At 39.8% G+C, this 17,098-nt stretch overlaps 1 protein-coding gene across 1 annotated transcript in view; it reads left to right on the top strand.

Annotated features, from left to right (window-relative positions):
- Positions 1-15,190, top strand: part of LOC131700579 (DNA-binding protein RFX7-like) — a 37,363-nt gene extending 22,173 nt beyond the window's left edge. Inside the window, exons 3-9 of the mRNA XM_058998754.1 lie at positions 2,176-2,261; positions 2,353-2,475; positions 3,751-3,867; positions 5,604-5,688; positions 6,311-6,518; positions 7,725-8,026; positions 8,590-15,190. Coding sequence (XP_058854737.1) covers positions 2,176-2,261; positions 2,353-2,475; positions 3,751-3,867; positions 5,604-5,688; positions 6,311-6,518; positions 7,725-8,026; positions 8,590-11,934 — 4,266 coding nt within the window. The 3' untranslated portion in view covers positions 11,935-15,190. The remainder of the gene's footprint in view (positions 1-2,175; positions 2,262-2,352; positions 2,476-3,750; positions 3,868-5,603; positions 5,689-6,310; positions 6,519-7,724; positions 8,027-8,589) is intronic.
- The last annotated feature ends 1,908 nt before the right edge of the window (positions 15,191-17,098 follow it).

Here is a 17,098-nt window from a genome sequence, read left to right as displayed (position 1 = left end):
TTTCTTGCATGCATATATATATATATATATATATATATATATATATATATATATATATATATATATATATATATATATATATATATATATATATATATATATATATATATATATATATATATATATATATATATAAAAATATAAATAAATAATATCATCTCATGCAGTTCAAACAGTGATTGGTTGATTTGCATAAGTTCATTTAAAATATACCCTTTTAAAGTATTTTAAATACAGTTCATGTCATGTAGGTGACAGTGTTGCGTAAACATTTGTTTGTGACAAGTTCATAGTGTAACTCATAGTGCTATATTGGTGTTTAGCATCCTCATTCAGCTTGAATGTTATGTCTGTTCTGCCTTTATGCACCAGTCGTTCTTGTCTGTTTGTTACACTCTGTGTACAGTACATGGTAAACACCATAACTGCTCTGACTTTTAATAGACGCAGCCTCTTGCAGACCTTTCAGATTGCATTTGGGTGTAACCCGCATCCAGCAAACTGATGCTTTTAAACAGATTTTAAGTAGGCAGATTAATGCAAGAAAACAAGGCCCCTGTTTGTGTGCGTGCGTGTGTGTGTGTGTGTGCGTGCAATGGCTTTAGGTAACATCACAATTTTTATGGTGCTGGAAAAAGGCACCTGATAAAACTTGTATTTTTTTAGGTAAATATGTTTATAGTTAGTACAAAGTTATTATTTGTGTTTTGTTTTTTTAATTTTCTTTAAGATTACAGCAGTGTATGGATTTAATCATTGCTCTTATGAACTCAGTGTGGTGGGGGGTAATCCTTATTTAGATATTAAATTCCATTGCCTTTTAGCACCACAGCCGTACTGCAAACGTAGCACTTCTGAGCTGTTACAGACTGCACCGCAACTTGTAAATCCCTACAGATTTGGACGCACGCAAGTTGTGCTTCCCCAGCTATCTCACCCAGTCAATTCATCAGGTGCTTGCTTATTTATTTATTTATTTACTAGGCTCACAGAAAGTGCTAATTGCTAAAATGCGTTTTTAATTTGTCAAAAGTTCCTGCTGGGTTATTCTCTGCAGTCCATGTAAACAATGGTTTATTTCAGCAAGTCTTGCCAGCGAGACTTTCCTGTCTTGCAGTGCCTTAGAAATACAGTGTTTCCATCTGGAACTGGGGTGGCTTGTATGCTGGCATCAGTTTTGGCGTCGTGGGGCTACATTAGATGCTCTCGCTGTTCACTCTTGATATAAAGTTCTATTCCATACTGAGTTCTTTTTAGTCACTGCTCCATATCAGGAATGGAAATAACACTCACTCCTATTGCATAGCAGTTTTACCCATTCCAGGTTTTACTATGAGCTTGATTAGCCACGGTGTATAGGTAACAAGCTCAGGTGTGTCTTATTAAACTCATACTAACACCAGGAATTGATCTAATTGCTATATGCTGGTTATTTTCTCAATTTGGTATCCCAAAAACTTCTTGTAAAGTTGGGCAAATAACAAAGCACTATTTTTTTATCTCCCCTTTTCAGGCGCGCACACTCTCTCTCACACTCACTCTCAATTAGTTCTGGTTTAAGCTACACTTTGTAGGTATCATAGTCTCTTATTACTTACAGTGCTACACAGCAATAGCCCCAAAGCAAAATGTTTGTTTTTTTTATTCACTTAAGCAGTACTGTAATCTAAATGTTAACTCTACCCTCATTTTTCTGATGACAGTTTTAGTATCTCAAGTAGAAATTGATGGCCATGTTTAATTATTTGAGAGAGCGATTGCTTCATCTGTTGAAACACATTTTTATGGCAATCATGTTTCCATGGTGTGGATCTCTGTTGCTTCTTTGCAAATCTCTCAGAGACATGTGCAGGCTTGCCACTGATATATGGAATATGGGCAGCAGTGATAAACCAGTGTAGGCAAGCTGGCTGCAAAGTTAATATCTGAAACTAGGAGGCACATTTCTTGTACAGACCTTCATGGGCCTTTTATTGAGACATCTTGAATGGTACGCCTGTTTTGCAGTTTGATATTTATTGATAAGGCAAAAGATTTGATCAATTACATAGGTACTATTAACAAAACTTGTAGGAAAATTCCGTCCTATTTGAATGCAATTTTGGCTGTTAATCTTGGATTAGAAATTGCGCTGTTCGCTTTGTTCATGCTCTTTCCTACTCGTGTCTTTTACAGCAAGATGTTGAGAAGTTTACAGACATCGAAAAACTCTACCTCTACCTTAAGTTGCCTTCTGGTCCCAACAGTGGCAATGACAAAAGGTAAGATTTTGACTCTTGTTTTGTGGGCACCTTTGCTGGCTGTCTCAAATATATTTTTTGCTAATGCTTTCCAATTCTCTTTTGGCTCCAGTGATCAGAGCTCCATGTCATCCAGCCGCACTCAGCAAATGCATGCGTTTAACTGGATCCGAAATCACCTAGAGGAACACCCAGAAACTTCTCTCCCCAAGCAAGAAGTCTATGATGAATACAAGTAAGTGCTGCTACATACAGTAACCAAATACACGACGACGGGATCTCTACCTTTTAAAGATAGCTTCACGTTTCACTTTTGAGTCTCTTGGTTGCGTGTCCAAATGGATTTTTGGACCACTTATTAACTTAATAGATTTAAAAATCTATTGTACTAAATCACTGTAGCAGCTAGTTCACTACAATTCTTCTAGTTCCGTCATAACCAGCCATAGAAAAACCAGACCCTCTCCCCCAGGACAAACAGCTTACCATAATTTTTTATTTTATTTTTTAATTTTTTAAAATTTTTAGAGATACCAATTATTATTTTTCCCCAATTATGTTTGTTCTCCTCACAGCAGCGAGTCCCAACACAGCATAGACATTCTGAGGGCGTGTGAGCATCCTCCAATCTCACAAGCCTAAAGCCAGAATTGCTTTTACGTCAAGCAATCCAGAGCAGAGGTGGGCGGGCTACCGATCCCTGAGAACAGAGACCAGCCCTGCCTCTTATCCACTCTGAATGTGCTTCAGGGTCCCCAGCAACGTTCGGCCTCTTTGCACAGCCTGGACGTGAACTGGCGCCGTCCAAGCTGTGTGACTCATCCTGCACTCCCAGTGGCAGCGCTTTAACTGGAGGAGCCACTCGGGGACCCAGTCCAAACAGTTTAATTTGCTAATGGAATCCACTCTTTAATTAAGGCATCACTAAGATATCAACCTTGGACCCCAGGGTTACGTTGGGAGCATCAGGGTCAAATTCTTTTAATTCAAACTGTTTTCTGTTTCTGGAAAAACATTTAGGAGACATAGGGGGTCATGGATCAAGCATTTGCGAATGCATTAAGGCCATAGCGCAGAGTTTTCGCCAGCCTTAAAATTGCCCTGCATGTGTCATGACACTTGGCAAGTTAAGGCCATGTTAGCACTGCTGAAGAATTCAGTTTAGATTTCTACACCTTGCATTAATTTGCAGGTGTAATTGTTTATGAGTGTGAGTAAAGTCTTTAAAAGCAATTGGTAACGGCACCAATAGTCACATTACTTGTTTCACTGTTGCAGGGACACATTTTAGTTGTAATACAGTTTAATGTGATGACAAACTGTTCTATAATTGTAGTCTTGGACGTTGGTGTCTACTGAAAGTGTCAGTCATCTTTTTATGTATGTTATTTCTGCACAAGCTGTGCCAAGATTGTCTTTAGGCTGTTTGTGGTTATGTTTTAGTTTTAGAGAAATCTCGTGCTATAAAGTTCTATGGAAAATAACAGCGTTTTTTGTTTTTCATTTTTAGGAGCTATTGTGACAATCTCGGCTACCATCCATTGAGTGCAGCTGACTTTGGAAAGATCATGAAAAATGTTTTTCCGAACATGAAGGCTCGTCGTCTGGGCATGAGAGGCAAATCCAAATATCCTTCCCTGGAACTGATTCAGAATTCCACTCTGTACTTGGTTGCAGAACATCTGTTGTTGTAGTTCAAGTAGCCACTAAATATAGAACTGAAATGAAATGAGCCAAAGCCGCGATACAACTCGGGAATACTGTGGCAATTAGGAAATCCAGCCATTGTTTATCCACCAAAATGGTTGTGAGCACCACAAGTTTGATGTTTGGGTCTCCTGAACTCTTTACCCTGTCATTAGCTCAGTCACACTGACCCCTTATTAAAAACAAAAAGCTAATATGCACAGGTTACGATGACCGGAATAGAGTAGGATGAGTTGAAACGTAAAAAGTTGGTTCTGTTGTCAGAAACTGAGAAAATGAATCTGTTTTTTTCCAGAAACAGATAGAGAAAGATATACTATGTAAATTGATATATATACACGCACATACGCACAAACACAAACACACACACATACATAACATACTAAAATAGGTCATGTTTGTTTAACTGGTTGCAATAGCAACTGAAATCCAATATGACTTCTAGTGTAAATCAAACCCACTTTTAATGTTCAGGTTGCAGTCTATTTTTATTGAGAAGACACATACAACATTAACTGTTAATGAGTATGATCATGTTATCATGAAGTACATGGACAGGATTTGTTTAGGGGCCTCTTATTTGTCAGGACTGTCCCTTCATGACACCAAGGAAGTCACACCTTCTCTCCTTTATTACGCATGGCATTTTGACTAAAGTGTGGTGAACTGAAATTGGATAAAAGTTTTCATTTTAGAGTCGCAGGTGCTGAAGTGTAGCGGAGTTGAGGACAGAGATATCTGGTGCTAGATTTGAGTTTTCAACCTTGAATTACAGGGACACATTTTACCATGTCATGAATTTACTGAGCTTAAGAACACAGGATCAAGCATAATTAACTTGGATTTCACTTTGCGTGAGACCATTGCCCTCTGTCTTGAACCGGTCGTTCTCTGATGTGTGACTTCCCCCAAAGGCAAAGTGTAGCGGGAACTAGTGTCTGATGCTTACCCCATGACGCCTTCACATCCAATAGTGCACATTGAGGACATGTTTAACTAATGATCGCTACACTGTTATAAAACTGGCATAGATATTGGTTCCGAAAAGTTGCAGTATTCACAATAGTGTAAATATATCATTGTACTGACACCTTATTGGCTCACCTATTAATTGCGATATATGACAACCATAACATGGGAATCGCTGTCTGGTTTTGCTGAAAATAAGCATGGTCCCTTATTATTTTGTACATACAGTGAGTAGGCATTGGTGATCTGGCAGTAATCTTGTATCTACAGCCATGATTGGGGTGTATGTATGTCACTTACATACTTGGATAATTTGGAAATGTGTGGCCCGAATGGCAGAACAATAAGGATTCCTGTAAGATTTCAAATTAATATTATCAATGAATACTAATCAGCACTGAAGGCTTTAGCCCTTTTGGCATTTCAGAAGCCTGTCCCAGCACAGATGTCCATGGCACTGGGATACCCCTGCGATGCCCGGTCACTGAACCTTGGCTCTGTGTTTCATGGGGTGTTCATTTTAAACCACACTAGTACCTTTGAGGCAGACTGCCGGATACTTGCAGCTCAGTCTGGCAGCTTTATAAAGTGCCTACCTGTTATGTTTTTTTTTCTTTGTTTAAAAATGATGGTAGTAAATGAATCCATGTAATCGTTTGTTGTTCTGAACCTTAACTCCTTTATCACGTACTGCTACAGTGGACTGAGGAAGAAGGCGTTTGTCCACATGCCTTCTTTGCCCAATCTGGACTTTCATAAAACCGGAGATGGGGTAAGTGAAGTGCAGTAGGTTTGATAGAAAGAAAGATAGAAAGTCCTGATGCAATATTAGCTTTTATAACATGATTACTGGTTCCCCTTTTCAAGAATCTTGAAAATTCAGAACATGCAACATAATAGATAACCTGCTGCCTCCTGGTACCATTGCTGTGGGTCTCATTGCAGTTGGACAATTTAAAGTTTTTTTTTTAACTATAACTCATTGCTGTAAGTCATTAAAATATTATAAAAGAACCAAAAGATATTCCACAGAAGAAAAAGGGAAAATAGTGATAATATTGCTTGTACTAAGAAGATGGAAATATAATACCTTTTAGATAATAGTGTTAAAATAATGCTCCACTGGTGATGTGTTTAAATCCAGGTCTTCAGAACCATCAGGACTAGCTAAGATTTGTTTCCGTCTTGAATTTTAACAAACCCATGTGTCCACTGGAGCGTGACAAATGAGTGTCTTATACGCAAGTTTGATATCAATCCCATTACAGAAACCTTGCTCTCTGAATCCCAGCCTGCATGTACATCAGATGGCAGTGACCTGCAGGTAGGAGGTTACTAAGAAGGCGTGGTTTCTGTGTCCATGTGGGTGTTGAGTAAAGGGCTGTGTTTTGCAGCCTGAAGGGATGGAGTCCTCGGGGCAGCTGCAGAGTGCAGAGGAGGAGGTCCGGTCAGCTGCCTGCGACCTGGTCTGTGAGTGGGCACAGAAGGTGTTGAGCCGCCAGTTCGATGCGGTCGAGGACCTGGCACGCTTCCTTCTCAACAGCCATTACATTGGTACCAAATCAATGGCAGCACTCACTGTAATGACTGGTGCACCTACAGGTAAGACTGGACAGATTCTACAGATGTGTGCAGTGTGTATGAGAAAGAGTACCAGGGTTCAGTCCATTCCATTTTTTTCATTCCAATTCCATTTCAAATTCCTTTTTAAAATCAATTTCCAATCCCCATTCCCTTTTCATCAATTCCAATTCAAAATTGGAATTGACCCCAACCCTGAAGAGTGCACGCACATTTCTGTACTTGTCTCAATCTATTTGCATTGTATTTGTGTACCATAGGGCAAGTTTTGCTTCTCTCTATACTTTAGCCATACACCATGTTACAAAGTTAGCCTGTTAACCCTGAAGTCTTTATAGATCTTGAATGCCAACAGCAGTTGCATTTTTATAGCAATAAAATATCCTTGATTCTTGCAGTTAGCTAACAAAATCTAATATAAAAAAATAATCTTAAATACATTCTATCCTATTTGTTCATTTCGCAGAAATATCATTTTAGTTAGTTACATGATTCATGCTGTCATCATGCGATGACTCAAATGAACCCAGCTTTCTCTTTTAAACTGGCAAGGTCAGATAGTGGCTGCAAAAGGAACAGTAAGTCTGTTCCCAGCCTATCCATTCTATGGTTACATAAGAAGTGTGTTTAGATCACAAGCAACCAAGCAACACCCTCCACAACAGAGTAACAACAGGAAGACAGTTTTATTATTTTCTTTGTCAATCTTTGGCTTTTAAAAAGCAAATTGAGGCAGCTTGGATTGTTAGTAGTTCAAATAAACAAAGAAACAAATGTTAACGTTAAGTTGAGGTAAACATTCCCATTAAGGTGCAAGCTTACAAGGATGTCTTTGTACTTGTCCAGCAGGGAATTAACTAACTAGCTTGCTTGGTAAAGCTGGGAATGGCAGTGAGTAAAAGGAAAGGTTGCCATCTAGTGGTGATTTATTGTACTCGTCTGCCGTTCTGGTTATCTTTCATTTTGTTATGAAATACCGGCATGTATGTATAATAGCTTTCACAACCAGAATTTTCTAAAACAAGTTAGCTTTTTCTGAAATAAGTTTAATTTATGAAAAAACCCTACGTACTTGACTGCGAGTGTTTCCTTGCAGGAAATTGTATTACATCAGAAGTGTGCGGCTTTAGTGCACCAAACTACAGGGCACCTTTAGTGCCTCTGAGCCACACATTGCACTAGCTGGGGACTTTCCATTTATTAACCGGGAACATTCAATTCATTTAGGTATGAAGACACCAACGCAGACATCAGCGTTCGTGCCAACAGCTGAAACCAATTCGTTCCAACCCCAAGTAAATACTCTGCCCTCGCCCTCTGTGGATGCCAAACAGCAGCTGCAGCGCAAGATTCAGAAGAAGCAGCAGGAGCAGAAACTGCACTCCCCCCTTCCAGGAGAAGCCCATGGGAGGAGGGTGGATGGGGGGACGCCAGGGCCAGTCCCCTGCATTCATCGTGGGAGCCCTGCACTGCTCTCCCCTCAGCCTACCATTGGGATTGTCGTGGCAGCAGTCTCCAGCCCTGTTACGGTACTGTAGACATGCACTGTATTCACTTACTGTATTTGGTTAAATGTATGGGATTTAGCTTTAGAGCGACTTGCTATTAGTGCCAGTTCATACCAAACATAAGTCTGACTGAGTTCGGACAGGATAATGAATAGTGGTTTTAGTATTTTATCTAACCTCTGATTTCGTCCATGCCAGTGACTCTGAAATAGCGTTAAGGTTGCATTTTTGTATAAAAGAAGACTTCACAAAGCATTTGAATTCTTCTGTTATAGTATAAGAAAAATGAAATGGAATGCCTCTAGTTCTTTGCTTTGTATAAACATGTTATGCTGTGTATTTCGTGAATGAGTGTGAGTAAATTGTTATTGGCCTTTTTTGTAAACTTTTTGAATTTGTTAAATTATTTTTAAGGTGTTTGTGTATACTTTTGAGGACTAAATATTCAAATTAATCTGCCCTCTTCGCCCCGGTAACAGTAAAAATAAATACAATCTTGGAAACATTACAAACTGTACATTATAATTTGAATAGCCAGTGCTGACCTTTTAGTTTCTAAACACCTTCTTTATTTATGTGTTTAGGTACAAAGAAACAGACAGCTGGTGACCTCGCCCAGCCCTGTTGGCACACCTGAAGGCAAAGTCCTTCCTGTAAACTTTCAAGTGGTTGCTCAGCACATGCATTCTGTGAAGCAGTCGCCCAAGACACCTCAAAACATCCCTGCCAGCCCAATAGATCGCTCAGCGCGGCATCGCTATCCGCAAATACTGCCCAAACCTTGTGCCACCAGCGCCCTCACCCTGCGTTCGCCCACCACTGTCCTCATCACCAACAGCCCCATCAAGACTGTTGTGCCTACGCCTCATGTGAGCTCAGTGAACGTGGTGAAAATGACAGCAATATCCTTGACACCCAGCAACAGCAGCACTGCCCTCAGGCCTGCTTCTGCCGGCAACAATGGGACAGGGGCAGCAGAGGAGCCAAGGACAGGCCTGCAGATCAGACATGGTTCTGTGGTCTCTCTCCAGTCTCCTGTAGCAAGGTCCAACAGTGTGGCGACCACGCCTACCATTGAGATCAAAATGGAGCCTGAAGCCATAACTGATGAAAGCCAAGCTCTCGGCACAGAAAGGCTGGCTGGGACTCAGGAGGCCTCTGGTGGTCAGGGAGGGGGTTGCCTGAAGCTTAGAGCCATCAGCGACCCCACCACTCAGGCCAAGGGATCCCCAGGAGGAGGTGGTGAGACGAGACCTGAAGAGACAAGGACCAAAGGCGATGCAAAGTCCCTTTTGGACAGCACTGTGGTGGCCTCCACTGTAGGCAATAATAATCCAAGCACTTTCTTTATTGCAATCTCCAATCCAAACACCAGCATGACTTTATCATCCAATGGCAATGCTGCAAGTTCTCCCAAGGAAAGCTTGGCCGGTTCCAAGAGCCCACGGAAGCGCTCCACAAGTTTGGCGTCTGAATCCCAGGCCCCACCTATCAAGAAAGTCTTTACGTCCCAGCAATCTACCATCAGTCTGGAAAGTCAAAAAGCGGGCCTCAGCGCTGCAGTGAAGAAAGTTACAAAAGCAACCCTGCCAGTCAAAACTGACTGTGCACCAGCACCTACTCCTGGAAAAGTTACTGTGAAACTCAATTCAACAGTCCCAACACGAATCTTAGCTCAAATGCCGTCTGACACTCAAGCTGTATATTCCAGCGGCTTTCTGACTGTAGTAAAACCTCAGTCTTCACAAGACATCAGAGTTAAAAGTGACGGAACTCCATCCAGCATGGATACAGGTGCAGGCCCAGAGATCGGTTCTGATCAGACATTGCAGCATATCACAGGTAATCCTCCTGTTGTTCCTCTTAACACGGGCATGCTGGAAAACTCTGGGGTTAACGACTTGCAGAAATCCATGTGGGAGTCAGTGCAGCTTGGAGTCCCACAACAGGATTACACCCCTCAGCTACAGAGCCACAAGCCCCTTCAGGTTCCAGTGGTAGACCAGCAACAAGCACTGATCCAGGGACAGCCTTCCAATCAGTTATCCCTGCATCCAGATATGGTTGATTTTGTAGCATCACAGCCGAATGACAACTATTTTCCTTTTGATGATGATATCACACAGGACAGTATTGTTGAAGAACTAGTATTAATGGAAGAGCAAATGAATCTGAACAATAATTCTTACAGCAATTGTTTGGGGATATCACTGCAGGGTCAGTCGACCGTTCCCCAGGGGGCAATCATGTCATCTCACCTAACGGGCAACCCCTTCTACCACTCGGCCCACAGCAGCAGCACTCCGATCCACACTCCTACTGCTACCCCAACCCCCACACCTACCCCGACCCCGACACCCACCTCGGAAATGATGGGAGGAGGTCAGGGGTTATCCCGGGAAAGCCCCTGCTCACGAATGGCCCAGACGACCCCTGTGGACAGCGCTTTAGGGAGCAGCCGGCACACCCCCATTGGCACACCACACTCCAACTGCAGCAGCAGCGTGCCCCCCAGCCCAGTGGAATGCAGGAACCCCTTTGCTTTCACACCCATAAACTCCAGCATAGCCTACCATGATGCCAGCATTGTCTCGAGTAGCCCTGTCAAGCCCATGCAGAGGCCCATGGCCACCCACCCAGACAAGGCCAAGCTGGAATGGATGAACAACGGGTACAACAGTGTGGTGGGAAACACTGCCATTTCGAACAATGGCATCGGAATTCTCCCCAGCTATCAGGATCTACTGGATGACCAGTTCAGAAAGCCGCATGCCTTCGCCATACCTGGGCAGTCATATCAGACACAGACCAGGCATCATGACGCACACTTTGGCCGCTTGACGCCCATCTCTCCAGTCCAGCCCCAGGTGGCTTCCATGTCTAACCTCAGCAAACAGGAAGGTTTTGCAGTTCCTGCTCCCCTGGACAACAAAGGGACAAACTCCTCTACAAGCAACAACTTCCGCTGCCGCAGCGTTAGCCCTGCTGTCCATCGCCAGCGAAACCTAAGTGGCAGCACCGCCTACCCTGTCTCCAATCTCCCCAGATCCAGCGTCAACCCTTTCAGCAGCCCTGTGACTCCAGAAATTCTCAACATACTCACAAACAGCCATTCGGATGGCAGTGCCAACAACATGGCTCAGAGGAGTCAATCGGTTCCGTTAAATGTGATGATGCTGACGGCAGTCCCACCCATGCAGAAACAGGGCAACAACAAGAAGATCACCAACGTGCTGCTGAGCAAGATGGACTCAGACAGTGATGACGCAGTAAGGGGCCTGGGCATCAATAACATGCCCTCCAATTATACGGCCAGGATGAATCTCACACAGATCCTGGAAACCACTCCCAGCTTCCCTAGTGCCAACCACCAGGTCCAGATCAATTCCAGTCCTTCGGTATATGAATTCCAGAAGCCAAGTTACCTCGTGAAAAACAGCAGAACTGACCAGATCAGCTTTTCTTCTGGGGAGACCCAAGCACAATCAGATATTGGAGAACAACAGCAACAGCAACAGCAGCAGCAGCAGCAGCAACAGCAACAGCAACAACAGCAGCAGCTGCTGCAGCAACAGAATCAACAGCAGCTAGATTTCAACACCGTTAAGGACCTGTTAGGAGATGACGGCCTGAACCCCAGCTCGCAGCTTGTGGGCCAGGTGGCGTCAGAACTCAACGCCGTGGTATCAGATTTTCCCAGCGATATCAGGTTGAACTCTGAACTTTCAAGCAGCATCAACGATCTGAACACTTTGGACACAAATCTACTGTTTGACCCGAATCAGCAGCAGGGACAATATGAAGATTCTACACTGGAGGAACTGAAAAATGATCCGCTTTTCCAACAGATTTGCAGCGAATCTGTGAACTCGACCGGTTTTGACTGGTTGGAAAGCAAGGACCAGCCTACAGTTGAAATGTTGGGTTAATGTTTTTCTTTCTTGTTGTTTTTTTTTGTAATTATTCACGTGAAAGTTGTATAGCACACTGTATCAGAATCTGGACACATCACATTTGTCCAGTGAGAAGTGCCAGCCTTAACAGAAACAATTGCTCCTAAAGTACGTTATTTATCAAAAGGTTTGCTGCGCCACAATATATTAAGAACTGCAAAGCAGTTAGAAAAAGTGTAAATGATTGCTGTTACCTATTTCAATAGAATGATAAACTCCTACTATTTAAACAAATCTGATAAATACACACACCCCTCTAGAAAATAAACTGTTCAGTTGAAGATACACGATGAACGTTATTATCAGGTGTGTAGGCTTAAACTGTTTTTCAAACTGCTTTCAAGTAAAAAAAATAATAATAATAATAACCAAATTCAAGACAAATAATGGGAATGTGGTCATTAATTAGATTATAAACAAGTACTGGTTTATGTATTTATCCAGGAAATAAGTACCTTCTATATTCTTTATTTTTGGGAACATTTGAAATGAGGGACAAAAAGTAGACTATATGTATTGGAGAGAATGTTGGTATCTCTCTGAGTCTTCTGATTATGATTTTGAAATTGTAAGACCAGCATTCTAAATGTAACATACAATGCAGCCTTTTATGGATTACAAAGTTATAGGGCAGCTTTTGAATCCTAGAACAGGATTTGTTCAGATCACATTTTAAGCAGGAGGAGATAACACAGCCTTTGAACAGTAAGAGGTGTGTGTTTCTTTATTATAACCTTTATCTAAGTCTTCTATATCCTCGTAATGTGGTTTATGTCCTGTACAGCAGATTTTTGTAGTATAGTTCTTGTGAGCAACAGAAACATCCTGGCGAAATATTTGTGCCAATATAGGTCTAACACATTTTTTTTTATTTTCTTAAGATATAGGTATCTGCTTAGTCTGACATATTTAATACAGGACTAAGTGTATTAATTAATATACCATACATTTTAATGCAAGGGAAGTTGAAACATTTTCATTTTATTATAATGCTGGCTGGGAAAAGCTAGATAGGATCAAACTATACCTTTTTTTAAAAAACAAACAAAAAAAGTTATTTATTGTCCATTTTAGTCAGAAATTAAAAGTATTTAAAACAATACATTTGACCGAATTAAGCAAACTGAATTTCAGGTCTTTGGATAAGTACTGCCCAAAGGCTCAGTTGAAACTTAGGACTCTTATTTTCTGTTTGCTTAAAATGTTAAAGAAATGAAGTGATCGAGATAAGGGGAGGGTGAATATAAAACAGAATAAAAACTCAAAACAATGATGTGGCTTTGTATGGAACAATAGGCATTGCTCTCTGTTTATAGACTGTGCTGCATGGCATTTTAGGAGCTAGCGATGCATGTTCATGTATAGCAGAGTGTATAGGCCTGGACAGCTAACTGGATCTCAGTTAAATTTTTTAACCTATCCTTCAGGCAGGTAACAAGCCAGCCCTGCATTGCACTAGAATGGAGGCTGGTGCTGATTATTCAGGGGATTTTAACTCATTACCTCTGTCTGAAGGTGTGTCTGTCAACTACTGCATTGTTGCAGAGCTTGACAGCTTTAATGGATCCATTGAAATATATTGTATATTTATTACACAATTCAATTTTGTTTTTTTTCTGTATGGCAATACAGAAAAACTATTTTAGTGAGTCTGTTTTACACCCATACCAAAGAGAAATCATCATATTTCGACTTGATATCTAACTTGTTTGAATCCAGGCTTATCTAGTGCTTGCCCAGTCGACGAGACCAATTTTAAAGAGAGATTTTGCTGTGAAATATGAAAGTAAATATCTATAAAATGGTATTGAAATAGCAAAACTGTTAAGGAAGCAATCTTTCGTTTTTAAAGCTGGAGCGCGTATCTTTAACTAAAAACATTGAAAGATTAATAAAAAGGTCTGAGAAAATGGATGTTGCTAGATATGATTGAATTGGGACATTATTTTTATCATTCATTTCGTTACTGATTTTCATCAAATATGTAGGCAGTATCTCTACTAAACTGAGACACACTGGCCATACTAGCTAATATGCAACATTTAAATTATACTGATCATTTGGATCTGTAGCAAGTTGAATATTCTAACAAATTAGTTTATTTTTAACCCATAGTATTGTACAGACAATAATGTATGTTCAGTTTCCCGTCCTGTTCTAAATGTCTTTGTTGTTTAAAGATGTGTACTTAATTTGGAGTTGGAACAATAGCATGCTTATTGACAAAAGTGTAGTATTCTGAGGTATTATAAGATGTTTTGTGTCCCCAGACGTTTGCAGCAGACACTGGAAAAAAAATGGTTTAGTTCAAAGTTCAGCAGGCTTTCTGAGGTTCATATTATTGCACTAAACTTCTAAAGAACCTAAGGTTTGGCACCTCTTTTGGGATAAATGCAACAGTTAAAGCCTGCAAAAAATATTTTTTATAAAGAACTTCAATATGAGAAGTAAAAAAAGAAAAAAAAAAAGGTAAAATGTCATCCAAAAAATGACAGATTTGTCTTATGTAGCAATGTGCATTGATCTCAATGAGATCATTCTTTTACTCATTCTCTTACACGAGAATATACAGCAGGATTTAAAAACAAAAACGTTTTGCTTCACCATGTTGATACGTGATCACAAGTGTGCATGTCTATTGAACGCTATTGTACAGTATACATTGTAACCACTTTCTTTGCTGTAATGAAGACTGGTGCTCCGTTAACCAGACCGGCTTAGTTATTCACATAACAAGTTATTTACGTTGTTTGATGTTTACTAATTCAAGTTAGTACTTGTTGAGTGTGTTCAGTTTTTTTTCATTTTTGTTCTGTTTTTATTTTTATTTGAAGTATAATAATTTTTTTGCATCTTTTTGTGCGACAAAGTTTTGTTCTATTTTTTTCAAAACCATTGAAGTAAGCACTGAATTTTGGACTTTTTATAAAGAAGGAACTAGTTTCTCTTCTTGGGATGCACAAGAAGCTAATCCAGTAGACACATGTACCCCTCGCTGTATATCTTCACTGCACCAGTATGATCTCCCTGTACTGACTTTCATTTAGTGTAGCACAATAAACTCTTCCTAGTGTTGTTGTTGTTGTTGTTGTTGTACTGTTGGACGTACAGTAGTTTGATAATGTTGCAATAGCATTTCAGCAATTTTTTTTTTCTTTTTTTAATTGAAAGTGCTCACAGATGTTGAAGTTTTCTAAATGGTTTTAAAAACCAATAAACTTTTTTTACAATTTGTGGTCTTGTGTGTGTTTTTTTTAATGTTTTAAAATATAATATGTAGTGTATAATATTTTATTTGTAAATTGCTGGGATGCAAGAATATGAAAATTACTATACATAATTGTCCAGTTATGTCTGTCAAGCATTCCAGAAGCATGTTAATTTAAATGGGGAAATTTAGAAAAAAATTGGAAAACCCATTGATCTTGTCCTGCTGTGCTGTTTTTGTATATTCACTGGTGGAGTAGGCCGTTGTAAACAGCAGGGATGAGTTTGTGTTAGAAATGAGAAAAGGCAGGTGCTGTCGCCCCCCCGACCCAACAGGTCAGTATCAAAATGCTTCTTGAATATCTCACAGCAACATTCCAGTGATAATGTGTCTGTGAATGTCTATTTTGGGTTGGAGTCAAGCAGAAAAACATCCTGTGTAAGCCAAGTACAGCCCAGGAAGATAAGAAGAACATGAGTAAATAGTTTTCTCTGAGATGCAGCTTTTGCAAAACCACTTTTCTTATAGTTTTGTCTTTTGAATGTGATTGTTTTGAAGATATGGATAAGAAACCAAATGGCTCTAATCTGTCACTGACCAAATTCAAGAAATATTTCTACCTCCGGTTTAGGCTTATGTCTGACAGTTTCACAGACACAATTAAAAGGTGGGTATTGTATTACTTGTATGGTAACACTTAATGTATTTGCTTACGATTGTAAGTCGCCCTGGATAAGGGCATCTGCTAAGAAATAATAATAATAATAATAATAATAATAATAATAATAATAATAATAATAATAATAATAATAATAACTAACAGCCTGTGTTTTACAGTGTATCATCCAGTTAATTATTTTGCCAATGCATGAGGGTTTGAAAGGTTCTGAATAGCAACCAGCTTACCTAGCAAATTCAGAATAGACAACCTACTATCAAATTACACAGTAGCAGTTCTAGTCTGCAAAAAAGTGCTGCAATTACTCATCTATGATGAGGTTGACTTGGTATTTCTAAAAACGTGTTTATTCATTTCTGTTACAATTCTACTCCTCAATGTTGATATTTAATTCCACAGCCCCATTTCTATATATTTGCCTGCCGTCACAGTTTACATTGTTTTGTATTACGCTTATAAGTTAATTTATATATATATATATATAATATATATATAATATATATATATATATATATATATATATATATATATATATACATACACACTGTATAGTTCAAATCCAAATAACAGCCTTATTGATATGCAGTATTTTATTTATTTAGTGTTTAAACTTAAAAGTTTACTTTTTGAGTTCAGATATTGAAACAATTTGACAATTGAAACATGATCTAGAGACTTGTAGTACTTGCTTTCGGTATGAACTGAATACAGAGTGTTTCAGTTGTTTTCTACAGCAATCATTTGTCATTTAGAACTGCAGCCCTGAATTGCTCAGCCAATTGAGTCTGGACGTGACTCCACCTGTAGGTCCTGTCTCAGATCAGAATGGGGTTTTCAGCTGTGCCTTTCAACTGCATGGTAACAACTTTTATGGTCTGAAAATGCTATAATAATGGCAATAATGTAAAAAACGAAGCACAGTTTTGAGGCAAATGCTTCTTCAAGGACAACAATGCCACCACTTCACGGCAGCAGAATCCTTGGGTGCTTTTCTTGGCTGTGAGTGTGTAAAGGCTGCACTTGATTATGTACGGCTTATTCTCATTGGCTTGCGTAGCATTAAAAATAGATGTGTGTTTATTATAGACTGGTGTGTTTTTCTTTCTACTTTAGTATTGCTTACCTCGGGTTTCCAATGGTGATGTGCTGACAAAGCTTTCCATACGATACCAGTCAGACACTTCTTGTTCCAAAGACCTTCACAAGTGCAAAGGTTAAACTGAAACATCAGACTGGTAATTCATCCCATTGAA

Source organism: Acipenser ruthenus, chromosome 24 (assembly GCF_902713425.1).
Source record: "Acipenser ruthenus chromosome 24, fAciRut3.2 maternal haplotype, whole genome shotgun sequence".
NCBI classification, from domain to species: domain Eukaryota; kingdom Metazoa; phylum Chordata; class Actinopteri; order Acipenseriformes; family Acipenseridae; genus Acipenser; species Acipenser ruthenus.
Note: the sequence above shows the minus strand (reverse complement) of the source record. Positions and strands in the feature narration are given on the sequence as shown.